This window comes from Hyaena hyaena, unplaced genomic scaffold, assembly GCF_003009895.1.
Source record: "Hyaena hyaena isolate Hyena2069 unplaced genomic scaffold, ASM300989v1 scaffold_308, whole genome shotgun sequence".
In the NCBI taxonomy this organism is placed as follows: Eukaryota; Metazoa; Chordata; class Mammalia; order Carnivora; family Hyaenidae; genus Hyaena; species Hyaena hyaena.
The window spans coordinates 1,709,703-1,733,171 of NW_024080942.1; the positions used below are offsets into that span (position 1 = coordinate 1,709,703).

Genomic DNA, 23,469 nt, shown 5'->3' on the forward strand with positions numbered 1-23,469 from the left:
GGGGCGAGCAGGGTGGTGCGGCGCGGGGCGGGGCGAAGCGGAGGGGGCGGGGCGAGCAGGGTGGTGCGGCACGGGGCGGGGCGAAGCGGAGGGGGCGGGGCGAAGCGGAGGGGGCGGGGCGAAGCGGAGGGGGCGGGGCGAAGCCGAGGCGGCGGGGCGGGTCTCACCCCAGGCGGGGTGCCGGCCGTAGCTGCAGTACTGCGCCCCTGACGGCAGAGGGTAGAAGTAGTAGCCGCAGGAGCAGGTCTCTACCATCAGCTGCTGGAAGCAGGATACCAGGCAGGCCTGTGGGGACAGCGGGGGACACGGGCTGAAGTTCCAGAGGCAGCCACCCCTCCCCCACGGTGTGCAGGAGGGCCTGGCCCCCCTGCCCATCCGGTGCCCTCCCCATCACGTCCCCCCCTTCCCCCAGCCCTGCCCCAGACTTCCTCCCCTGGCATCCCCTGTGCCCTCCCTGAGATGCTCCATTCCTCCCACCCCATGGCGCCAGACTCACCTGCAGGGTATAGGAGGCATTGTACAGCAGCGGCACACCCACACCCTCCACACTGTGGGTGCAGTGACTATAGGGGCTCCCCAGCCGGTGCACCTCGTCCTGGGGGGAGGGAGAGTGCTTCAGCCCCACCGTCCCAGGCCCTTGAGGCCCCAGAGTTGGGCAGGCAAGTGGGGAGTGGGAGGGACGAGGCCCACCCACCTCTCGGATGCTGATGGTGGTCTCGGTCCCTGGCCGGATGCTGAAACCCTGGTGCTCCAGGAAAGGTGGGTGGTCACGCTCATGAATCATGACTTTGATGCCAGCCTCCGTGGACAGCAGCGGGAGGCGGTCCTGCTGCTCAGCCCTGAGGACCAGGCTGATTCCTGGAGGAGGGAGCAGGGTGAGGCCAGGCTGGTCCCGATGCCCCCCTGCCCCACTCAGCCTGCGGCTGGCACTCACCATGGGTGATGCCCGGGCGCTGCGCAGCCCAGACGCCGTTGAAGGTGTAGCAGCTGCCATAGGTGGGGTGGTGGAATGTCTGGAAGTGCCTGGAGCCAGGAGCCACACTCAGACCAGCATACACCTTTGACCCGTGACCCCACTGCGTGTGGCCTGAGGGACTATGACCTGCCTCATCTCTGGAGGAAGCCCAGTGGCGGCACCCGTGTCTGGAGGGTGGAGCAAGGGGAGCAGCCACCCACCCGCCCCGCCCCCACTCACTGGGCCTGGCAGTCCTGGCCGTCAAATTGGCAAGAGAAGACAAAGTGACCGCCGTGGCTCCGGTGGCTGTCCTCGTGGGCGGTGGGCAACAGGGCCAAGATGCTCACATAGTGGAAACAGTACCATTCTCGGGCGGCTGTCACACCTGACGAGAAGGCCCTGTAGAAGCAGTCTCCGCCTGTGCTGTTACACTGAGGGGCATGGGGTCAGCACAGCACAGCCTCCCTGCCCGCCCACACCCAACGCAGAGCCCTGCGGAGTGATGGCTCGCCAGGACCGAATTTCAGGCCTAGGGACACTTACCAATCTGAAACCCACTCTGCTCTGGCCACCCGGGAGGCTCAGCCTCTGCAGGCGGACGCTGCGGTCCAGGTAGAAGGCAGGCTGTGGGCCCCGGTCGTCAGTAAAGGGGGCAACCCTGTCCTCGCTGAAGTTGAATTTGTAGAGAGAATGGATGTTCTCCTGGGCAAACTGATCGAGTGCCTGCAGATGGTGGCGGACTGAGCTCGGCCTATAGGGTGGGGTGGTCAGGGCGAGGGAGAGGGGCAAGCTGAGTCAGAGCCACCCCCGAGAGTCCCTCACATCAGTCAAGGGGTACCAACGGGGAGAGCCGCACCTTCCTGAAGATCAATGGACAGCAGCCTTGCCCCATACGTGGGAAGCCTGAGCTTCAGGCTGGGGCTGCAGAGTGACATCAGGCCCCCCAGCCTGGCCTGGTGCCCGTGTGGACTCCACCGATCTTCTGGCACAGCCACCACTCCCCTGTTTTTGCCCCCTCTGCCTCCCCACCTGGAATGTTACCCTGCTCTCTTCTCCTGTCCCCCCAGCCCGAACCCTCACTCTGGCTGCCCAGCACCTGGGTGCCTGGGTGACACTGGCCACTGCAAGCTCCAACTGGCTCCTCCTTGTCTGCCCCGTAACTGTCTGCCCTCCCCGAGTCTCAGGGCGCCTGAGCTGGTGACCACGCCTGGGGAGATGTCCACAGGCTGCGGAGATGAGGAATCGGGAACCCTCACCTGTGTGGGCTCATGTCACACAGAGTGACAGACGGGAAGAGCTTTCGCTCCGAGTGCACGGACACTGTCATGATGACTGGGTAGCGCCAGTACTGCTCAAAGAGGACCCCAAACTGCCAGTAGAGTGCACCCAGGGCACCCAGGAACAGCAGCCCCCAGGATGCCGTCTTGAGGCGGTTCTGGCTGCAGCAGACAAGGCGGATGGCGCCATGGATGGTGGAATTGGTGCAGAAGAAGGTGAAGAGCTCCTGGAAGGAGGCGTGCAGCTCTACGAGCCTCTCCCCTTGCCCCTCCTCGTCCTCGGGCTGAGGTGGCAGTGGCAGCTGGGTCTCATGGGATTTTGGGGAGCCACCAGATGCTTGGGCCATAGCTCCTGCCTGTGTCCAAGAAGCAAGCCTTAGTGTGGCCCCCGCCGGGTGCCTGGCCTGGTGCCACTCAGGCCTCCTCACCCCAGGCTGGTAGGACTTGCATTCTCTGTCCCTGGGAACTTCCCTCAGCCCCCCATGGCACAGCCCAGCCTGCTGATGCTTGAAAGAGGCCCTATCAGAGGCTTGGGACCAGCCCCGCAGCCGTGCACCCCCGCCCCCCTCCCCGGGCCGGGCACCAGGCGGCCTACCTAGGCACGCCTCATCGTAGCCAGAGCTAGGTCCTGCTGGTGGGGATGGGGACAGTGGACGGTGTGGTGTCCAAACCCTGCCTGCAACTGTTTGCAGGCTGGCTTGAGGCTGGGTAGGTCTCTGCTACTGTCCCCTAAGTGGGGCAGGGGCCTCTGGGGGAGGGGCAGGCCAGGTGACGGGCTTGTCTGGGTTGCGTCCTTGGCCCAGAGCCAATGTGGAAGGTCTGGGGGCCCTGGAAAGACCAGACTCTGGGCCTCAATGGCCTCTACCAACCCTTAGTGGCCAGTATGGCCTCGTATGGTTGGGACTGACAGAAGCAGGCTGCTCAGCCACGTCTGGGCTGAGGGTCAGGGCCAAGTATTGTTCAGTGCTGTGGCCACAGTGAGGCATCACCTGCCAAGTTGTGTCCCCACGGAAGCCCTGTTTGTGGACCTTGGGCTCCAGGAAAGCGGGCAGGGGGCCAGGGGGCCAGTGGTGGGGACCTGAGGGGTGCAGAGAAGTAGAGGCACAGACCCAGGGCCCCCAGACCCCCAGTCCCTCCAGCACACAGGGATATAAGACCCTGACGAGGCCGGGCCTGCGAGCCCTGAACACGTGTTGAGTCACTGCCTGGGCATCCGGTGGACTTTCCACATTGTCTGCATCTCAATCTGAATCACTAGGTCTTCTTGGACCCAGGGTCTAGCCTCCTGAACTCTGGCCCCTCCTGAGGCACCTGGGGAGGGGACTGAGCCAGGGGCAGCAGAGAAGCATCTGCCAGCATGTGCCTGGCCCGGGACACCCAAACAGGCTGCTCCCGTGGGCTCCGGGAACCTGTGTGTTGGAGCAGGCTGTAGGTATGGCTTCTCCGGGCCGTACGAGGTGCCGGTCGGTTGGCCTCCCTTCCCAGCTTCAGGTTTGTGGGCCTCCCCCAAGCCTGGCCGGGGGCAGGTACCGGCACAGAGTACTAATGGGGGAGTCTCATATGCAAAGAGCTCCTCTTACATGCGTGTCCCCCCGTGATCACACGGGCCCTTCACGGGTGAGGTAGAATCCTCAGCTGTGTGTTATAGGTAAGGCAAAAGGGGCTCCAGAAGGTTCTTTCTGACTCCACTAACCATGTTTACCCTCCCCCAGACATGGAGCCCAAACCAGCCCCCTCCTGCCCCAGCTGGGGCTACCAGGGCAGAAAAGGGGAGGTCCCAAAGATGGGGGTGTGGGGGACCACTGAGAGCCCCCAGGGCTTCCTGAGATGGGGGCGGGGCCCAGACACCTGGGATAGAGGGCCCCTGATGCACTGAGGTGAATGTGGGCACTTGGGATCCGAGAAGCCTCGAGCAAGACACAGCAGGAGAAGGGGCGATGGCCCCTTCGTACACGCTCACACATGCACGCATGTGTGCAAATACACATACTCCTGTCACGTGCACCAAGTCTTCAGTGGGAACTGCATGACCCTCTTCTCTTGCCCTTTGTGCGTGTGTGCGCTTGAGGTGACACATGGGACACAGCGCCCTCCACTTCAGGTTAGAGAGACCCCCAGAGAAGACCTTCCCTCCCTGCCCCGGAAAGGGCACATCAGGTGCCCTTGGGTACCTTGAAGCTGGAGCCTCCCTGCGCAAGCACCTCCATTCTCCTGTGGTGGGTGGCCTGAAGATGACGGCTGTAGTGGGTGACAAGACAAAGTGGGATGTGGCCCGACACTGGCCAGGCAGCCTCCTATTTATAACAGGCTGGCTGCGTGTGGGCTGAGGCGGGGAGGGGCCTGGCTGGCGGGGGCAGGCACACCCACTCTGGACCCGGAAGGGGAAGCCATCAGGGCAGGGATGGGGGTCCTCCTCTTGGGTGAGTGTTTCTTGCTCAGAGACTTGGAAGCCAGGCCTTAGGGTGAAGGGCTCCTGGTTTCTGGAAGGAGAAGAGACCCCGTTGGATGGCTGCCCAGCCTCCTCCTGAGCAGACCTCCCTCCCCACCCCCCCAGCTCCGGAAGCTCAGATCTCTCTTGGGTCAGAACCTGACTCCCAGCAGACCCTGGAGAGCCCTGGCCCCTCACCCCTCTGCCTTCTTGCCTCCTGCCAGGCCTGGGAGGGACGCCTGCTCTCCACCGCCTGCCTGGCTCACACTGCGAGCACTGACTACAGGTGTTTATGGCCAAGGGGCACTGGGCAGGGGCCTCCACTCCCAGGACGCAGGTGTCTAGGGCCAGCCGCCCAGCTGCTGGGACTGGCTCTAATTGTGGGAACCCGGGCCTGGGTGTGGAGACAGCACCTGGTGCCCTGGGGCACACAGTTCACCCTTTCTACCAGACAATACGGCCACCGCCGCCACACCACACACTAAGACCACGAAGATGACACACCCCATGTCTTGCTACATTCACACTAAGGGCACACACCACATGCTAACAACACACACCACGCTCAGGGCCAAATCACACGGTCTCAGGGGTTGAAGTCCTTGGCCTCACTGTGGGAGTGTCAGGCCGGACGGTGCACCAGAGGCAGGACAGACCAGGACACCCCACCCCCAGCGTGACCCACCACCTCTGGCTGCGGTGGGGGGGGGTGTCTAACATGTCCCTAGGATGACCCAGAGGCCTCACCATCCCAAGTGCCCAAACCCTCAGCCTGATCCCAGGTTCCAGGCCCCACTGCCCCTTCCCCAGGGCAGGCTCTAGGTTTCTGACACCCCGCCCCCAATCAGTGCTGAGGCCCCTGGGCTGGGATGAGGGAGGGAGCCCCACTTCCAATCGGCCCTGCTGGGGAGGCCTGGGCTCTGAGGAGGGGCAGGGTCATCAGCCTTGTGGCTTTGGAAGGAGGCAGAGGGCCATCGGCGATGCCAGAGAGGGAAGTCATGCCATCATGCCTGGGGAAGAGCAGGCCCTGGACTCACCCAGGTGTGGGTGCGAATCACAGCTCTGTCACCTGCTGTGGGACTTTGCCCAAATTACTCAACCTCTCTGAGCCCATTTCCGCAAGTGCTAAATGGGCCTTTGTTTCCTCTTCCTGCTCAGGGCTCAGAGGTGGAACCAGCTGATATCACTGGTGTGGACTCCCCTTCCCCAAGCTTCAGAGCCCCTAAACAGCACAGGCCTGGGGTGTGTCGGGCCCTCTGCCACGGAGCAATTTTCCTTTGCGGGGCAGGCTGTGTTACCGAGGGGTGGGGCACACGCTGTCCTAGGGGAGGCCTCGTAGCAGCAGGGGAAGGTCCCAGGTGCTCTGGAATTGGAACAAGAGTGACCTGTGGCTTCCAGCTCAGGAGGCTGAAGCAGTAGCTGCCAGGAAGGACGGGCCTGGAGGCCCGAGCTCAGGTCCAGCCAGAGCCCCTGCCAGCCAAGGGCAGCTTGTAGGGAGCAGGGGCCTCTGCCTTCCCGTGGGAGCGGGAGCCCTGGCCAGGGCAGAGGCCTGCCTGTGATGATGCCTGGTGCCCTGAGGGGCTCGAGTCAGAGCCCATCCAGGCGGAAGGCACAACCCTTCCTTCCCTCCTGGGGAAGCACCCTGAGAGCTGCTGAGAGGGCAAGAGAAGGGCCAGGGCCAAGGGTCAGCACCCAGCGGGGGTGGGGAGGGGGAAGGCCGCCCCGGAGCTCACCTCTGGGAGGGCATAGAGGACACGCAGACGGTGTCCAGCAGCAGCCAGGCCGGCAGCCCCCTCCTTCCTTCCAGGCACATCCCTTCTCCTGCCTCCCCAGCCTCACTGGCCCCTGGAGGAGCAGGGTTGCGGGCTGGGGCCGGGCGGGGAGTCCCCAGCTCCTGGCACAGCGTGGGCTCACGTGGTCACTTCTCTACAGCTGTGTGTTGAAGGAATGTGTGGATGCCTCAGAGGCCCCACCCACTCCACCCTCTCCGGAGAAGGACAGTAGGATGCGGCCCCACCCTGGGTACACCCCCCATCGGGACTTTGAGAGCCAGCCTCCACTGAGGCTGGGCCTAGGGGTGCCAAGGTGTCCCCTTCCAGGCTGGGGCTGTCCTGGACACTGTCGGTGCTGGTCTTTCACGGAGCCTCCAGGCCCAGCTCATTCCCCTGTGGGTGGCCTTACCCTCAGGGGCAGCTCAGAGGCGGCCCTAGGAGATTCAGGTGTGACAGAATCTGTGACAGCCCACTGGCTCTGCATGTGTGTGGGTTCCCGGTGGGCACGGGCTGGGGTGGGCGGTCATCCGCCCTGGCCTGGGGGCTGGCCCACCTGCTTCCAGGAGGGTGAGGGACCTTCTCGGTGCAAATGCAGAGCCTCCTCACCCCCCCCCCCACCCCCCGAGCACTGACCACAGTGTTAAGCAGGGGCTCTGGCCAGCAAAGAGGGGGCTCCCTGAGGCGCCTCCGGTCAGTCGGGGGTGGGTGGAGCTCAGGGTCTGCCCAGGTGTCTCCCGCTGGAAGGAGTGTGTACACACTTCCTGCCTGATCACCCTCAGGCTGGCTCTTTGGTACCCTCTCTTGAGCCCCGGCCCAGTGGTCCCTACTGGTCAGATGCAACTGGGGTCGTCAGGTCCTGCCCGGGGGCAGGGGTAGTGGCAACTGGTGTGGGGGGTATGTTTTCTTGATTCTAACCCTCTTGGTTTTCTGGCAGCTCTTCCAACACAAATGCTCAGGAGAGAACGTGGCCGTCCTCTTCCCGCAGTTTGGCCATTGGCAGAAGTGGCAGTGGTTGGAAGTTGGTCTGGCGGGAAGGGTTAGCTCCAGCCTCTTCTCCAGAAGGGTGTTTTTGGGGTTTGAGAAGGTCTCAGTTGTCATTCACTGCCAGCCTGGCTGCCCCTTCCTGCCTGACTTCTGAGGGCAGAGGCCTGGGCAGCGTGGGCGAGGGTCTTGGCAGGACCTGTTGGCCACATCTGTCTCAGGAAGCTTCGCCCTCAGGTGTGACTCAAGGGTGCTTGGTGATCAGGAGGTTGGGGCTGACGCTGGGGGGTTCTGAGGTGAGCTTTTCCATCAAGATGCTCCCACACGAGCTGGCTCCCCCACTTTACGCGGAGACAAACTGAGGCAGGAGAGGGCCTCCACCTGCCCGAGGACCCAGGCCTGTACAGCCATTGCCTGTGCTCTGCAGTTGCGCGTGGGTGTGTGCCAGACACACCTGTGCTTCCGCCCCAGGCCCCCGGGGGTAGCCTCCCTTACGTAACTTTCCACGTGCTAAAAAGAGCTGGGCCTGCCCTGCATGGGGATGGTAGAGCCCTCGGAGGAGGCAGAGGGGTGAAGGCACGATGCCGAGTGTACCAGCAGAGGCTGAGCTCCGGAGATGGCCAGCCTCCCCACCGGGCGGCCAGGCCGGCACTGGGTGATGTGGCAGGAGGTGGAGGCAGGCTGGATTCCCACGGGGCAACTCGCCTGGCAGCAGGCTGGTGGACGATGGGCACTCCTTCTGGGTTCTGCCCAGGGCCTGGGGCTAGATCCTGCCTGAGATGCCCTGGGTGGGCCAGGGTCAAGGGCAAGCATGGCTGCCTGCTCTCTCCCAGGGGCCACAGCTGGCCCTGTTAATGGTTGTGTGATCAGTCACCTCATTGACTTGTGGCCTATGCCAAGAGGCATGGTGAAGGGTTTGGAACCCCCGCTCCGTCCCACAGAGCCACGCAGTCCGGCACAGCAACGGCCTCTCCCGATCTGTCCAGGCTGATGACTACCACCTGCTTCATAGTCGATGTGCAGGATTTCCCCCGAAACAACCCGGGAGTGGAGACCCCAGGCCCCCACTTGGCCCTGTCCTGGGTTTTCTCTCCAGGGAGGGCAGCAGGCAGTAAGCATGCTGGCTCGCTCAGCCGCCCAGCCCAGCCCACGTTCAGACAGCAGCTCTCCTACCTCCTGTGTGCCACCCTCACGTCCCTCCGAACCTTCCCCCACGGCCCTCTTGAGGAGGGCCAGCCCCAGGCCTCTGCAATCAGGACCCTCTGATGCTGGCCCTGGGAACAGTATCCGCACCTGCCGGCTTCAGGCACACTCAGGGGGCCAGGCTCTGCCTCCCCCTCCCCCAGGGCCAGGGAGGGGACTGTGGGAGCAGAAAGCAAGCCTCAGTGCAGTGTCCACTGTTGCATAATGACCCTATTCATGGGCTGGGTGGAAAATTCAGTTGGGGAAACAGTGGAACTATTTTTATGAGGCCAGCTCTCCCCATAGGCAGGGGCTGGACAGGCGCCCATGGCCGACCCCACCTGGTGCAGCTTCTGGCAGCGCTCCCATCCCCATCCTCACTGGTGGCCAGACAAGGCCGTTCAGGACGTGACTCTCGGGCCCGGGGCAGCTTCGGACTGACGCGGCCGGGGGACCCTGGTGCGTCCAGCTCTCCCCTGTTACGCGGGCACACGCGCGCCCCACGCCGGGGTTGGTCCCATCCTTTGCAGGGTGGCAGGTGGGAGGGTCGGGGTCCCAGTGAATTCAAGGAGTTCACGCGGGCACCTCCAGGGACACCCTTTGACGGAGCCGGTCTTTCTGGGATTGGCGCGCCCCGCTCTCGGCCAGGGTTCATGGGGAGGTAGTGTGCAGGGCGGGGGATCTGACGACCCCTGGGCCGCCCGCCGACAACGCTGTGGCGGAAGGATGCCCAGGACGGCCCCGCGGCGCGACCAGATCAGCGGAGAGACGGCAGCGCCAAGCGCCGGGGCCGCCAGCCGGAGCCGCCAGCCGGGGCCGCCAGCCGGAGCCGCCAGCCGGAGCGCAGGGGCCGCGGGTGCCGCGCGCCCCGCCCAAGGAGCTGCCCTCCAGTGCGCACGCGCCGGCGCTCTGGCCCCTGCGGGGCGCGAGGCGGCAGCGAGACGCAGGCGACGTCCGCCGGGCCGGCTAGAGCGGCCACCCTGGAGCACGGCGCACCGGAATCGGAAGCGGGGAGGAGCACACTCCCCCCGCCCGCCCCGCGAACGGCCATCTTGCAAGCTTAGGCGGCGGCGGCGGTGCGGTGGGCTCGCTTCCGGCGCAGCGAGGCTCTCCGGCGCGGGCCACGCTCTTCCTTCCCTGCTCCGGTCTCGACCACGGCGAGCCTGAGCGCGGCGGCGGCCCACGCGCGGCGACGGGGAGAGGTGAGCGCGCCGCGCGGGCCTGAACCGGGGCTTCGGCTGCGCGTCCGCCCCGCTGGAGCCGACCCGCGCGGAGGGCACGGGGCCGCCGCAAGGCTTGTTGCCGCTCGATCCGCCGCGCGAGGGGCCCCCGCCTGGAGCTTCCGTGCGCGGAACCTGAGGTCGGTTACGGCGGGGCGCCCGGGGCTCCGGGCCGGGGTGTTCCTCCGGCCAGCTTGGGGATTTGGTTGGCCCCCCGGCTGGGGCTCCCACGGAAAGGTCTCCTGTTAGCGGCACACTTGCGGGCACCTCCAGGACTAGCCGGCAGAGACCTTGGTTTGTAAACGTACCCCGGGAATCGTGTTGGGGTGGCTGTCCTCGAGCCCGCCTCTTCGCCCGCAGACAGTACCCCAAACTGTTTCGTAAATTCCAGCAGGAATGAGTGTCCTTAGGGTTCCGCCTCTTGGGGCAATGAGAAGAAATTCAGGCGGCAAGAGTGGGTAGCTAGAGTCGGTGGCTCCCCCGTGGGCACTGCCGACTGGCGTCCGCCCTGGGCCCTGGGCCAGCCCTCGTCTGTGCCGGCCCACTTTCCCCTCTGCCGGTTACCGGCACCCTCTCAGCTTCAAGAGGCGAAACTTACAGCTCCTTGCTCCGTCGCTGCCACCTAGCTGGTCCGGATTTAATTCAAGCCCAGTTCCCAACCACTTTCTGGGCCCAGGCATGGAACAGCTGAAGAAAGGTGAGGCCACAGCCTAGAGGGAATAGAGTGAATAAGTGCGTAAGGACACACTGCAGCGATGGTACAGGTGAGGGAGACTCCGTGTAACCTGGCTTTAGTAGGAAAAGGCGTGTCATTGGAAAACCTGCTGTGTGGACTTCAGGCATGATTGGATCTGGATGCCTGGGACTTGTAGTCAGCAGTCTGCTCTTTTCTGAAGTGTTGACCTGTGTGGCAGGTGGCTGAGTAGTAGTGGGACAGTCTCCATCGGCCCCGGGCCCCTATCCAGCCTATGAAGCAGTCCTGTTGGAGAAAGGAGAGACTTCCGTGAAAGTCGCAGGCTTGAGAGTGTCACGTGCCCATCTGGTCGGTCAGGCCAAGGTCTCATGCCACTTTGTCACCTGAGTTACGCTTACACAGAGTGGGAGAGATGTGTGTTGAGGGGGGTGGGGGGGGAAGGCACAGGGTGTTTGGGTGCTGGGCAGATGACAAGTGTGTCTGTGAGGCCGGCGGGGCTCGTGGCCTGTGGGGTAGGCAGCACTCTTTTACCTTCTGTGCGCTGACTCTGTTTACTCATGTCCTTGGTTTTAGGGCCTGCCCTCTTTTCTTTCAGGTTCCCCACCTGGGGTTTGCAGGGAGCCTGAGACCCGCGTCCTGGTCTGTGCAGGGGCCATGGACCTGAGGGGCTGTGAGTACTGAGTGAGGCAGAGGAGGGCTTTGTCCTGAACTGAGTAGTTGAATCATAAATGTGACTTTAAAGAATGTGCCTTTGAGCGGCACCTGGGTGGTTAAGCCTCCGACTTCACTCTCCATTCGGGTCATGATCTCTCGGTTTGTGGTTTGAGCCCCATGTCGGGTCTGTGCTGACAGTGAGGGGCCTGCTTGGGATCCCTTCTCTTTCCCCCTGCTCTCCACCCCTCACCCACTTGTGCTTTCTCTTTCTCTCAAAAGTAAATAAACTTAAAAAAAAAAAAGGTTTATGTCTTTGAGAGCAAGAAAGAGCGAAAAGTCTGTGACTGACCAGGCAGGATCCATTAGTGTCCGTCCATCAGTCCAGTAACCTTCGTTAAGCACCCAGCCTGGCCACATAATTAAGAGCAAACATGGCGGTATTTGAATTTCCCGGTGAATTGTTTTCTCTATTACAGAGTGTTAACTTCAGGGTGAACATTTAAAACCGAACAAGTCCAGCATGGTGGTTCTGCTTTGGGTTGTTGGCATGTTTGTCACTAGGTGAGCCACCTGCCCCTTTGGCTTGGCCGGGGGCTTGGGGGCAGTGCTGTGTAGGAGAGCGCTCCCTTCCCAGGCTGTCCGCAGCCTGCTCCGGCTCCCACGCTCTCCTGGGGCCTGGCAGGTGCCTGTGTGGTGCGGAGGCGGGTCACAGGGCCGCCCGGGTCACAGGGAGGCCGGGTGGCAGGAAAGCTGGCGGGGGCATTTGACTCAGAAAATGAGGCAGGCTTTGGAGGGACTTAGCCTTTGAGCTAGGCCAGGAAGGGCATAGGTCAGTTTTCTGCCAGTGGAGACCAGGCTGAGAAGCAGCCATAGGGTTAGGTTGAGGAGGGGGTTGGGAGTCAGAAGCTAGGAGGGCTCCTTGGGGCTTCTTTGTTTTGGGCCTGGCGGGAAGGGGGAGGTGTTGGAGTTTATTTGTTGCCTATGGGGGGGTCTTGAAATGCTGTGATCAGAATGGTGGGTGGAGAAAGTTAACCTGACTGAAGTGTACAGGGTGAACTGAAATGGGGAGACGGAGCTGGGGGCCAGTTGCGAGGCTGTGGTGGTGCTTGATGGGGGGCAGTGGGACCCCGCGTTAGGGTGAGTGGAGTGGGCACAGGGGCAGGGGTGGGTGATGACATGTGCTGGAGGACTGCCCTGCGGGCCCTGGGCTGTGGGGAGCACACTGAGCCCCACCTGTGGTGCGGCGGGTTTAGTGCTCTGAGGGGAATCGAGCCAGCAAAAGGGCAGGAGTCCACAGACCTCTGACCTGACGGTTTGGGAGGAGCTGTGGCTGTTGCCAGGGAAACAGGCAGGCAAAGGCTCTGAGATGATGGGGGGGAGGTGGTGGTGGTGGTGTAGAGAGTGATCTCAGATTTGTGCAGGCTGGAGGTCAGGGTCAAGATCCCGCTGCCGATGCCCAGTGCTGTGGCAGGACGGGCTGAGATGCCTGAGTGGTGGCGTCAGTGGCATGGAGGAGACCAGGACAGGTATGGCTTCGGTCTGCCCCCTCTGGAGTCTGAAAGCTGCTTTTTCCTTCCCATTCCCGCATACCCTCCGTGTCCTCTGTCTCTATCATATTTGAGACCAGCAGCTTTCACACTTTATTTTTAGCAGCAGAACTTTTTTGCCTTGCTGTCTTACGGGAAACTTCAGCATACGGAGCAGATCGAGCTGGAGCTGCTCCGGTGCCCGTTGGGTGGGTGGGGGGCTCTGTCTCCTCTCTCTGCGCTCCCCCCTGCCCTCTGAACATCACTGAGGTGTCCCAGGGCCCCCTCAGCCAGGCCATGTTTCTTTTCTTGAATGACGGCTGCGACCTTGCTCCCGGTCCTCAGGAGCCTCCCGTGCCATCCCATCTGCCTTGTGCTGTCCCCTTCGATCTCTGCTCACCTGTGCCAAGTGATCTAACAGAAAATCTGATCTCTCTGAAGACGTGGGTCTGAAAACTTTCTGCAGTGCTCCTGGCTGCGTGGCCTTGCCTCTGGCTAGCCACCATTTGCTGGGCTGTGGGTCCGTACACAGAGGCTCAGTGCTCTTGCCTGGATCCCTCGTGCTGTGTTGGGCCTCTGCCCGTGTCCCCACCTCCTGTCAGGAGGGTGCTCCTTTTCCCTCTTCCCAGCGTGAATGTCAGACTTTAAGTTTACTTATTTTGTGACACAGCATGCATGCAAGTCGGGGAGGGCATGGGAGAGAATGCCAAGTGGGGCTCGAACTGGGATCATGACCTGAGATGAATCAAGAGTCGTGTGCTTAACCGGCTGCGCCCCCAGGTCCCCCATCCTCCCATCCATGTTTGACCATGGTAGATTTGCTGGAAAATGTTTAACAACCGCTTCTGTTGGGGGCTGGTGTGGGGGCCTCCTGATTTCCGTGGTGGAGAAACTTGGTTAGCACAGCGCTGGAGAAGCGCCGTCAGGAGCACCCGCCGCTGCTGGCCTCAGCACACCTCTGCTTAGGACCCTGTAAATTCTACGCCTTTCTCCCCATTGGGGTTGAGGACAGAAGTGGGGCTTTGTTTTTTTTGTTTTTTTTTTTATCTTTGCACCTGGTATTCCATTAATGAAGGTTGTGAGGGGCAGACCCACAGGGATGGGCCGCGCGCCCTGCAGGTGTGTGAGTGGCGGGCAGGGCAGGCCAGCCTGGGGTCTGCGTGCCCGGGATGAACCGGCGCAACGGTGGGCCCCGGAAGCGCAGCGCAGCGCGGGACTGCTGAAGCTGCGTGTGGGTGAGGAGGCAGGGGCGGGTCTCTCGTGCTTTGTAAACAAATGTTTGCTTTCCGTAGATGAGCAGCAACAGCAATAAAAGAGCTCCGACAACAGCGACCCAGCGGCTGAAACAGGACTATCTTCGGATCAAGAAGGACCCGGTGCCTTACATCTGTGCTGAGCCCCTCCCTTCCAACATTCTTGAATGGTAAGGCTCTTCGTGGCCATTCACCCCACACCGACTGCCACCTGGGTTCTCTGCTGGCTTGACTGGGAGGCGTTGGTGCTCCCGTCATGGCATTGGGAAAGGTGCGTCTATACCTTTTGCAGATGTGGGTAGACTGAGGCCTGTGGATGAGCCCTGGTTGTCTTCATATTGGGCGGCAGCTGGGGCTCCTATGGGGTCTTCCTTGACCTCTGTCCCCTGGGGCTGGAGAGAGAGGGAGCGCGCTGGGAGCACCTCTTGGGTGGGATCCATAGGGGAGGCCGCGGGGCATGTAGGTCCCACAGCTGTTGGTGGAGAAGTTGCATTTCTAGACTCTCCTTCTGTTCTTTGCTTCTTGGTGCTGTAAAATGGCCTGTCCTGTCTTGGAGAGTTTGTGACAGAGAGTCAGGGGCCCTGATGCTTCGGTTGCTGGCGCTGGCTGGGGCGGGTGCTCGGTGGCCCTGGCTGATGTGACAGGCTCCGAGCCTCATGCACACTCGCTTCACGGTAACTCTGGCTGTGCTCAAGTGTGGCCTTAGGCAGCTACACGCTTCTACAGAGATGCCGCCCTTACCGGATTTGTTGACTTTGTGGGAAGTAAAGTGTAGGGTTGAAATAGTAAGGATTTTCTGTGTGAAGGGTATTTTGGTTTGATCTTAAAAAGTACTTTTAAATTTCTTTTCAAATCTAGAGAAAGGAATTTAACGGAGTTAAAAGATATTTTTCAGACCGGACAGGTGTTCAAGGATCCATCTTCCTCAGCTTAGAGAGGAGGGAGGGCCTGCTTCGGCGGCCGAGGGAGGGTTTTCAGGACGAAGAGCGCCGTGAGGGACTGAGGCTTCGGGGTTACAACAGAGCTTCCCTTGCCCCCCAGATTGCAAGATGGAGGGACAGCTCCCACAGCCGTCACAGGGACGTCCTCATTGTTTGGGGAGCCCCTCTCTCCCTGTGAGTTCAGGTCCCCCAGTTCAGCCATTTACGAGGAGGATCTGTCGCTGAGGTTAGTTTCTGTGGAAAACCAGCAAAATCAGTGAAGGGGCAGTGTGCTGGAGGCGGGGCCTGGAGGGGACCGGGCACAAGCTTCCCAGCCCTGTGGGCTGTCCTGGGACTTGCTGTGACAACACGCATGAGGTGCCGTCCCCCAGGGAAGCCTGTCAGAGACCCAGGGTGCAAGGCCACTCATTGGAGCGGGTCATGTAGGCGCCTCCGCCTGGCACCTCCCTGTGCTCCAGACGCCCGGCAGGGAGGCAGGCTGCCTTATAGCGCGAGTCATATCGTCGTGTTGTTGCACAAGCAGTCTAGGTTCCGTCAGGGTGCTGAGACCCTCTCCCCACTCTGGAGTCCAGTGCCCAGAGCTGGCTGGGGACCGCCGCGTCAGGCCTGCTGGGGGCGACCCCCAAGTGCCGAGCGCTCTGTCCCCTGCTGGGCCACTCAGGCTGCGGGGCTCTCTGCGCTTGCTCGCTGCCCCTCCCCAGTGTTCCCAAACCGGGCCCTGGAATCGGGAGCAGTGACAAATTAAGGCCGGGTTCCCTGTGTGTCACGTGCTTCACTCCCAGGCTTGTTGCTGGAGTGAAACGTACCAGCTGGCAGGTGTGTCATCCATGGCGTTGAAGTGGTGCGTGTGGGAAGAGGGGCTTCCGGAGGGCTGGCCAATGACGTGCTAACAGCTGTGTCTGGTTGGCTTTTTGTTCTCGCTCGTGCTTTTCTCCTGTGTTTGAAAATCCTGAAGTCCAGACGTCTCTTGACCTGTGGCCAAAGCTCCTTTATTTGTGTGGGAGAGTGGAGTCTGCGCATGCTCTGAAGCACGTGGGGCCCCCTGGGCTTGGGCTTCGTGTGAGGACTGCAGTGACCATTACAGGCTGTCCCTGTTCCGCCTGCGCGAGGACAGCTGCTCTGAGGTCATGTCTGCTGCTTCTAGAACATCAACACTGGGGGCCGTAGCCACCTCATGTCACCAGCTCTTCCCTGCTTGGCCTATTTCATTATATTTGGGAACACTGAAAAATGCACGTTTCCAAGTACATCTCAGGAATGTGTGAAATTAGCATTTGGAAATTTGTTAATGGACTTTAATGGTTAGAGAGGGTTAGTTTCTCAGGTGTTGAAGGCACAAAAGTACTTAAAAGGTAGTTTCTAAGATCCTGGTACGGGTGAGTCGACCACAGTTCGAGTTCACCTACTGAATGCTCGTGCATGGCCGGTTTCTGCTGGACCCCACACCCCGGCCTGGGAGTGACTCAGAACTCGGAGCATTTGCCATCCCTAAAGGCAGCTCATTTTCTTCTCTCCTTCAGGCACTATGTGGTCCGAGGCCCAGAGATGACTCCTTATGAAGGTAAGTCTCTGATCTGAGTGAGTGGAACAAGGGACCTTTTTATCTTCTGAACAGACCTCTCGCGTCAAGCACCTTGAGTCTGTGAATCATGCTCTAGGCTCGATGTCTGTTAGTGACATTGGACTTTTGGATCCATCCTAGTTACTTCAGATCCTAAGGCTGTTTAGCCTTGGCATGGTGTTTAGTCTTCGGGGCTTTCTGTGAGTCTCAGGTTATGTAGCCTCTGCCACGAGTGGGGTCGGAGCTGGAAGACAGACCCACCTGGTACCGTGCGGTGCACCTGGGTTCTCCTGCTGTGTGTTCAGACCAACACACGTGTTGTCAGGGCAGAGAGAGGTGTGTTACCGAGCACTCGCTCTGCTGAGCCTGCTGAGCCACGTGGTGGCCCCTTCATGTGGACGGAGCCCCGAGGCTTACAGGGAGGGTGCAGGGTCTGGTCTGGCATCTCTGCTGTCTTTGTTGCTGCCGGGGCTGACCTGGCGCTGCTACCCACGGTCCCCTGGTGACATTTACAAGGTAGACCTGGGATTTTCCAGTCGGCAGGTTGGGGGCCTACAGGGTTTAGGCCAGGTTGAGAGATGAGCCGTGGTGGGGCAAGCCCAGGGCAGAGCCATGGCCTGGTGTACCTCCAGCTCTCCAGCCCCTGCGTCCTCACTTTGGGTGCCATCACCTCCACATGGGGGGTTTTGCATAAGATTTCACCAGAAAAGAGTGCAGCTGCTGGAGTAGAACATTCGAGACCCCCTGCTCCGGACCATGAGGGGAAAGCTGTGACAGGTGGCGGAGAGTGGAACTGGCCTGGCTCGTAAAGGCGGTTTGGCATGTTTGTCACCAGCCTCCTTGATGCAGGAGGCCCTGTTCTGGAATGACGCCTTTCTGTGTGCGTGTGTGGGGGGTGTTCATGGGGTATGCGGGGGACTGCTTGAGTGCCTAGCCGCAGGGTGTGGGCTTGGTGGGCTTGTGTGGGGCTCCTGGAAAGGGCCTGTGCAGGTCATGTTAGAATGCATGTTGAGGAGGTGCCCGGGCGGCTCAGTTGGTGAAGCGTCTGACTTTGGCTCACGTCACGATCTCCTGGTCCTTCAGTTGGAGCCCGCGTCGGGCTCTAGGCTGACAGCTGGCCTGGGAACCTGGAGCCTGCTTGGGATTCTGTGTCTCCCTGTCTGCTCCTCCCTCGCTCACACTCCGTCTCTGTCTCTCCCTCTCTCAAAAATAAATAGACGTTAAAAAAAAATGCTTGGTAAATAAATACATACGTGTTTCTAACTAGGAACAAGCATGTTTTCTTTCTCACAAGTGGGATTTTAAGCTTTTTTTTTTGTAGTTTCAGTATTTTCCCAATAAACTGTGACATTTATTAATTTTGTAACGAGTCTTATTGCTGCTAGAAGTGGACCTGGACAGGGGCGGGGTGGCAGGGGAGGAGGGGGCAGGCCCTGAGTGGAGGCGGGCCGGGCTGCAGGCGACCCCTCCTCCCAGCCCCAGCCCCAGCCCCGGCACTAGGGCTTCTGTGTGCCTCCTCCCTGCGTCTCCGTCTCCCTGCTGGTCGGGGCCTTCAGGCTGCCGCCAGAGAGACCAGGCTCCTCCTCCCCCTTCTTTCCCTTCAACCCTCTCCCCTGCCTGCTCCCCGCTTGCCCCTCGGCACCTGCTCCTGGCCTTTCCCCTGCTCCTCTCCTCTCTTGCCCTCAGTGCCACACTCAGCACTTGACAGCCCTGCCTTCTGCTGGCCGTTCTCATCGGGGTTGATGAGGGACCCCTGAGTTGTCAGTCCAAGGGACGGATCTCCGTCCTCAGTGTCTGGGGTTCTGTGGACTTTGTGGTACTGACTCTTTTTTCCTCCTCACTTGCTCCTTCTCTGACTTCTGGGTGTTCTGTCTCCTCCTTCTCAGTCTCTCATGGCTTATCACCCTGTCCATGTCCGTCCGGCTCAGCATTGGTTGGCCACCGACCCTGTCCTTGCTCCGGGCTCCGTGCCCTCCGGGCTCCGTGCCCGCCGGGCTCTGCACCCACGCTGCTCCTGGCCGACTCCAGGCACACAGATCCTGATGCTCCGGAAGTGGCTTCCCGCTAATACAAGCGTTGCTAAAGATTCTTCCTAAATCAGTCAGTAGATTTTATCCAATCCTGTCAAAGTCCTGGCAAAGTTTTTTGTGGACGTACCCAAATTCTGAGATTTTTCTTGTAAAACATACACGGAAAGGCAGAGGTCCCAGAGCGGTTGAAACAGGAACGAGGTGGGAGGAGTCCGTCTGCCTGACTGGGATTCCTGCGGCTCCAGTGAGCAGACGCAGGTCAGTGGAGGAAGTCCGTCGGGCAGCGTCGTACCCTCCCGGCCACTGTCTTCCCTGGCCCGCCTCCAGGGCCACCGTGCCGTCTGTGGTTCTCGCCCCCAGGGCTTGGTCAGGGCTGTGCTCGTGGCTCAGTTGCCTGTGGACACTTGGAATGAAGGGTGTGGGAGCTGCTGGCAGGGGGTCCCCGCACTGCTGCTCTGCACTCCCGAAGGGCTTGACGTCTGGCTGAGGCTCCACCGTCCCGTTCTCTGCTTTGCCTCCTCACCTCTCAGGATGAGCCTTCCCGGGGTCCTGGTCCGGCTCAGACCCTCTCGGAGTTCATCTCGTACACCTGACCCTGCACCTCTGGCTGTGGGGGAAACGCATGCTTCTGGTTCAACGTGCGCCGCCCGCCTTGCTGTTTGCTTCCCAGGTTTGCGCGGCAGCCATCCGCCCGCTGTGCAGGTGCCTCGCCGCCCGGCGCCTGCAAGCCCTTCCCTCGGTGGGCAAGCAGGCGATGGCCCGTTTTCACCTGGCCTTTCTCAGGTAGATGCAGCAAGCGGATGCCGGCCGCACCTGCCTGCCCCCCGCCCTCCCCTCAGCCACAGACGGAGCCGTTTCCTGAGCGGACAGCTCCAGGCGCACACCGGCTGTTCCTGTTTCCTCTTGGGAAAAGCACCTGTTTGTCTCTCTTGCTTATTTTCCGGTTTGGCTTTTCTTAGTGATTTTGAGTGACTGTGCTCGAGTGTCGCTTATCGTGCTAGTTTCTCGCTAGTGGGCCTGTCTGGCTGTTGAGTCGGTCTCACATCATCCCTTCAGTCCTGGCAGAGCTTGGAGTCGGCCACACCTGGGTGAGGTGGCTGGGGCGCTACAGCCCACCTGAGGTGGTGGGGAGGCCCAACCCAAGGTGGCTTTGGAGCACGTGTGTGCGGTGCTTTGGCATTGGTGTGTCCCAGTCCTTGAGATGGGACCCCACCCAGGTGCTGGGGACAGGGCACCACTCCTGAAGCCTCGCCGGAGAGAAGGGTGTGAGGTGGGGGTGGGCCAGTGGGACTGTGGGGCCAGCCAGGTCATCCACAGTGAACAGTTTGGGTCAGTTTGAAGGTGTGACCATCAGGATTTGCTGGTGGAGTAGGTGTGATGTGCTGGCGGTGGGTGGGGGGCGGGGCAGCAGCGCCCCCCATGTTTTCGTGTGAACAGCTAAGAGGGTGGAGTTGCTGTTGGAGGGAAATGGAAGTTCTGTTTTAGACGTGTCTGGGCAGCGTCACCCGGATGGTCAGTCCGTGGGCCAGCAGTGAGGGGAGGGCCCCAGAGGTCCGCTTGTGGGTGCTAGTTGGTGAGTAATTATGATGCCCCCAGGTTTATGAGACTGAGAACCCTGAAGGGAGGGGGAGTGGTCAGAGAGACCTCTGAGGAGCCAGTGGGCAGTGCTCAGGGCAGTGGGACGGGGAGCCAGGCTGGAGATGGGGAGGGTCGTGGGGTGTGGGGCGTGGTCAGATGCCGCAGCAGCCTCGAGGGTCTGGTCTCCGTGTCAGGTTTGGGGGGGCTGCGGCGGGGGCGAGAGCCTTGTAAGGGTGACCTGGATGTTGCTCTCCAGGGATTTCACACAAGGACAGTGAGCAGCTGGCAGGAGCTGGAGTGAGGTGGGGGTCAGGTTTTTTTTTAACATTCATTTTTGAGAGACCCAGAGAGAGAGAGCACGAGTGGAGGAGGGGCAGAGACAGAGAGGGAGAGAGAGAACCCTGAGTAGGCTCTACACTGTCAGCACAGAGCCGACGCTGTGCTCAGACCCACGAACTGTGAGATCGTGATCTAAGCCAGAGTCAGACGCTTAACCAACTGAGCCACCCAGGCGCCCCTGGTTTTTGTTTTTTTAAGGTGCAAGAATCATATGGTGGCAGTTTTGGTTGCTGCTGGGTATCACTTGGTGGAGGAGGAGAGGCGAGTAGTGAAGGGGGTCTGGATATAGGGTGACCTCCGCCGACCTGCTCAGGGGTGGGCGAGAGAGCCCAGGGAGGAGCTGGGTGCCACTTTTGCTCTGCGGCTCCGCTCTCAGTGAGAGGGGGCCCGGGCAGGGTGAGCAGGGCTGTGCTGTCATGTGGGCCAAGGGCCGCTGGTGATTTGTGGTCCTGAGGCCCCTGAGACCACCAGCAAGACGCTTGTGTTGCAGGGGTAGTCAGCTGCTGGGCCTGGGGCAGGGGCGGGGGGGTGGAGGGGCGCTGGCGAGGTAGGGGGAGTGGGAGACTGAGGGTCGTGGCACCAGCCTGAGGGCTGGAGCGGGGCTGGGGGCTGCCCCCACGGCTGCACTGTAGACCGTGACCAGGCTCTTTCTGTTCTGATACAGGTGGCTATTACCACGGGAAACTAGTTTTCCCCAGAGAATTTCCTTTTAAACCTCCTAGTATTTATATGATAACACCCAATGGAAGATTTAAGTGCAACACAAGGTAAGGCGTTTCTGCAACGCTTCTCAAGCGTGAACGTGGTCATGATGCGTGTGTGTGCTCTGTTGAGTGGGTCCCTGTTTTGCAGGCTGTGTCTTTCCATCACGGATTTCCACCCAGACACGTGGAACCCAGCCTGGTCCGTCTCCACCATCCTGACCGGGCTCCTTAGCTTCATGGTGGAGAAGGGCCCCACCCTGGGCAGTATAGAGACGTCGGATTTCACGGTGAGGGGTGGACAGCATGGTTTGTGGGTTGGGGGCTCCCGCTTGAGCCCTCGTTCCCCTTGGCAGTGGGAAGGGCCTGGGCGGGGCGGGCAGCATGGTGTCTGCTCCTTGTTGGCTGGTCTTTGTTTTTTTAATCGTCTTAAGTGGGAACCAAGTTTCATGTTATCAGTTGATGATAGTGAAAGATAAATAAGACTTGATGAGGCAAAATTAAATCAGTTTGTTGTGAAGAGCAAGTTTTTTGAGTGCTTTCAACAACACGAAGACAGTAGCTTTTGAGGATAAAATGGTCTGTAGAATTAGAAAGAGTTGAAATTAATCATCAGGCTGGTATTTCCCTTCTGTTTTTTTTCCTAGAAAAGACAGCTGGCTGCACAAAGTTTAGTGTTTAATTTAAAAGACAAGGTCTTCTGTGAATTATTCCCCGAAGTCGTGGAGGTAAGGAGTGGAAGCAGGCGGTCCGTTTTGTGGTGCCCGCGTCAGGAGCACTTCCACATTCGGTTCTTCCAAAGAGAGAACTGTGTGCTCTGTGCCCCGACGCTGTGCGCACAGCACACAGGGCGCCCGTTCTCACATGCACCTGTACGTGCTGGCGGGCAGGTGCAGCCCGCCCCCTCCTCAGGGTGCCCAGGGCTGGGGGGGGTGCTCGCGCGGTGGGGTTGGAGCGGGGAGGCCAGGGAAAGGGGACTGGACGTCAGGGTGCAGGGCTCCTTGGGTGGGCTGCTGGGCAGTGGGGAAGGCCCTTCCAAGAGGGGCCGGCATGTACCCTATCTTCGCTCTGGGGCAGGGTGGGCTGCACCCAGGTTGAGGCTGAGGTGATTCTGTGTCGCTTGGAGCTGCTCAGTCTAGGCCCCGAGAGGTGCAGGCTTGGTGATTTTGATGAGTCTCCGGATCCCCTCATCTGTAAAACAGTTTGCAGGGGCCCCTGTCTCTGAGGGTGGGTGTCAGGCCGGTGGCCCCGGGCCTCCTGGGCAGGGTCTTGGTGGCGGATCTTAGGACCCTCCCTAGTCCTGAAGGAGCCAGTTCATTTAGACCAACCCTTGTTCTTTTCTGTTTTTATCTCAGGAAATTAAACAAAAACAAAAAGCTCAAGATGAACTCAGTAGCCGACCCCAGGCTCTCCCCTTACCGGATGTGGTTCCAGACGGGGAAACACACCACGGTCAGAACGGGCTTCAGCTCCTCAACGGGCACGCGCCAGGGGCCGGGCCGCACCTCGCAGGCCTCCAGCAGGCCAACCGGCACCACGGACTCCTGGGCGGCGCCCTGGCGAACTTATTTGTTATAGTTGGGTTTGCAGCCTTTGCCTACACGGTCAAGTACGTGCTGAGAAGCATAGCGCAGGAGTGAGCCCTGCGCCGCAGCCAGCGGAGGTGGTCAGAACCGAGGGCACTGCGCCCGAGCTTGCCATGCACTGGCTGGACGCGCCACCGCACGCAGGGTGGACCTGCCTGACTCCTGGGGTTAGCTTTTTAAAAACCTTTAAAAGGAAAACAAAAACCAAAGCGTGTAATTTGGATTTAGAGGAGATGCAAGATTCTCCGCTCCCTGTCCTCGCCCTGGGGTCTGTTGGGGACCATGGAACTTGGGTGTTGAGGTGGGACCTCATGCTTTGGTTTTATAGCTTAATCTCCTGTATCGTCTTTCGGACCTGTTTTAGTAAACCTGTTTTTCATTTTACTAGATTTGGTCACTTAAAAATACAAAACTCGATTATCAAATACTCCGCGTGCAGTTCTTGGTCCAGTGGAGGCCTGGTTCACCCGGCAGGAGCAGTTCCCGCAGCTGTGCCTGGCTGGTGGGGGGTCAGGGGCCTGGCCATGAGCCCCAGGGGCTGGCCAAGGACGGCCACGGACGGAGGTCCAGGAGATGTGTGGGATGGGCCTCCGCATTTGAAACATGTTTGCATTCTCTTGGAAAGAAGCAGCCCTTTCTGGGAAAGTGGGGTCTTGTTTTGCTCAAGTTGAAATTCCACATCCGCTTTCTGTCTGACCACAAGGTGGCGTCCTTTACTCAAAGAGCCACCCTGTCCTGTGTGGTCCCGAAGGCTGCTTTCACTTTACCCCCCCCCCCCCCCCCCCCCCCCC

General features: G+C 60.5%; 2 protein-coding genes across 4 annotated transcripts in view; one reads left to right on the forward strand and one right to left on the reverse strand.

Moving 5' to 3' along the window:
- Nucleotides 1-6,473, reverse strand: part of SCNN1D (sodium channel epithelial 1 subunit delta) — an 8,484-nt gene extending 2,011 nt beyond the window's left edge. Inside the window, exons 1-10 of the mRNA XM_039248313.1 lie at nt 6,394-6,473; nt 4,600-4,712; nt 3,222-3,310; nt 2,212-2,588; nt 1,499-1,706; nt 1,196-1,386; nt 935-1,023; nt 695-858; nt 497-595; nt 168-285 (exon numbers count right to left, since the gene is read on the reverse strand). Coding sequence (XP_039104244.1) covers nt 168-285; nt 497-595; nt 695-858; nt 935-1,023; nt 1,196-1,386; nt 1,499-1,706; nt 2,212-2,588; nt 3,222-3,310; nt 4,600-4,712; nt 6,394-6,473 — 1,528 coding nt within the window. The remainder of the gene's footprint in view (nt 1-167; nt 286-496; nt 596-694; nt 859-934; nt 1,024-1,195; nt 1,387-1,498; nt 1,707-2,211; nt 2,589-3,221; nt 3,311-4,599; nt 4,713-6,393) is intronic.
- Nucleotides 6,474-9,639: 3,166 nt separating this feature from the next.
- UBE2J2 (ubiquitin conjugating enzyme E2 J2) lies at nt 9,640-23,103 on the forward strand. 3 transcript variants are annotated; one of them, XM_039248373.1, is made up of 7 exons: nt 9,640-9,797; nt 13,982-14,112; nt 16,404-16,444; nt 21,056-21,158; nt 21,244-21,382; nt 21,740-21,820; nt 22,448-23,103. In XM_039248373.1, the coding sequence occupies exons 2-7, from the start codon at nt 13,982-13,984 to the stop codon at nt 22,730-22,732; spliced, it is 780 nt and encodes a 259-aa protein (XP_039104304.1). In that variant the 5' UTR covers nt 9,640-9,797; the 3' UTR covers nt 22,733-23,103. The 3 variants fall into 3 exon arrangements, with proteins under 3 accessions (XP_039104304.1, XP_039104305.1, XP_039104306.1); XM_039248374.1 differs by lacking the exon at nt 9,640-9,797 and adding an exon at nt 9,922-10,109; XM_039248375.1 differs by lacking the exon at nt 9,640-9,797 and adding an exon at nt 11,109-11,179.
- Nucleotides 23,104-23,469: the final 366 nt, after the last annotated feature.

Excerpts from the sequence above, each read along its gene's own strand:
- UBE2J2 (XM_039248373.1), top strand. The coding sequence starts at position 13,982 with ATGAGCAGCAACAGCAATAAAAGAGCTCCGACAACAGCGACCCAGCGG. Across the intron at positions 21,383-21,739 it reads TAGAGACGTCGGATTTCACG|AAAAGACAGCTGGCTGCACA; the intron begins GTGAGGGGTGGA and ends TTTTTTTCCTAG. Across the intron at positions 21,821-22,447 it reads TATTCCCCGAAGTCGTGGAG|GAAATTAAACAAAAACAAAA; the intron begins GTAAGGAGTGGA and ends TTTTTATCTCAG.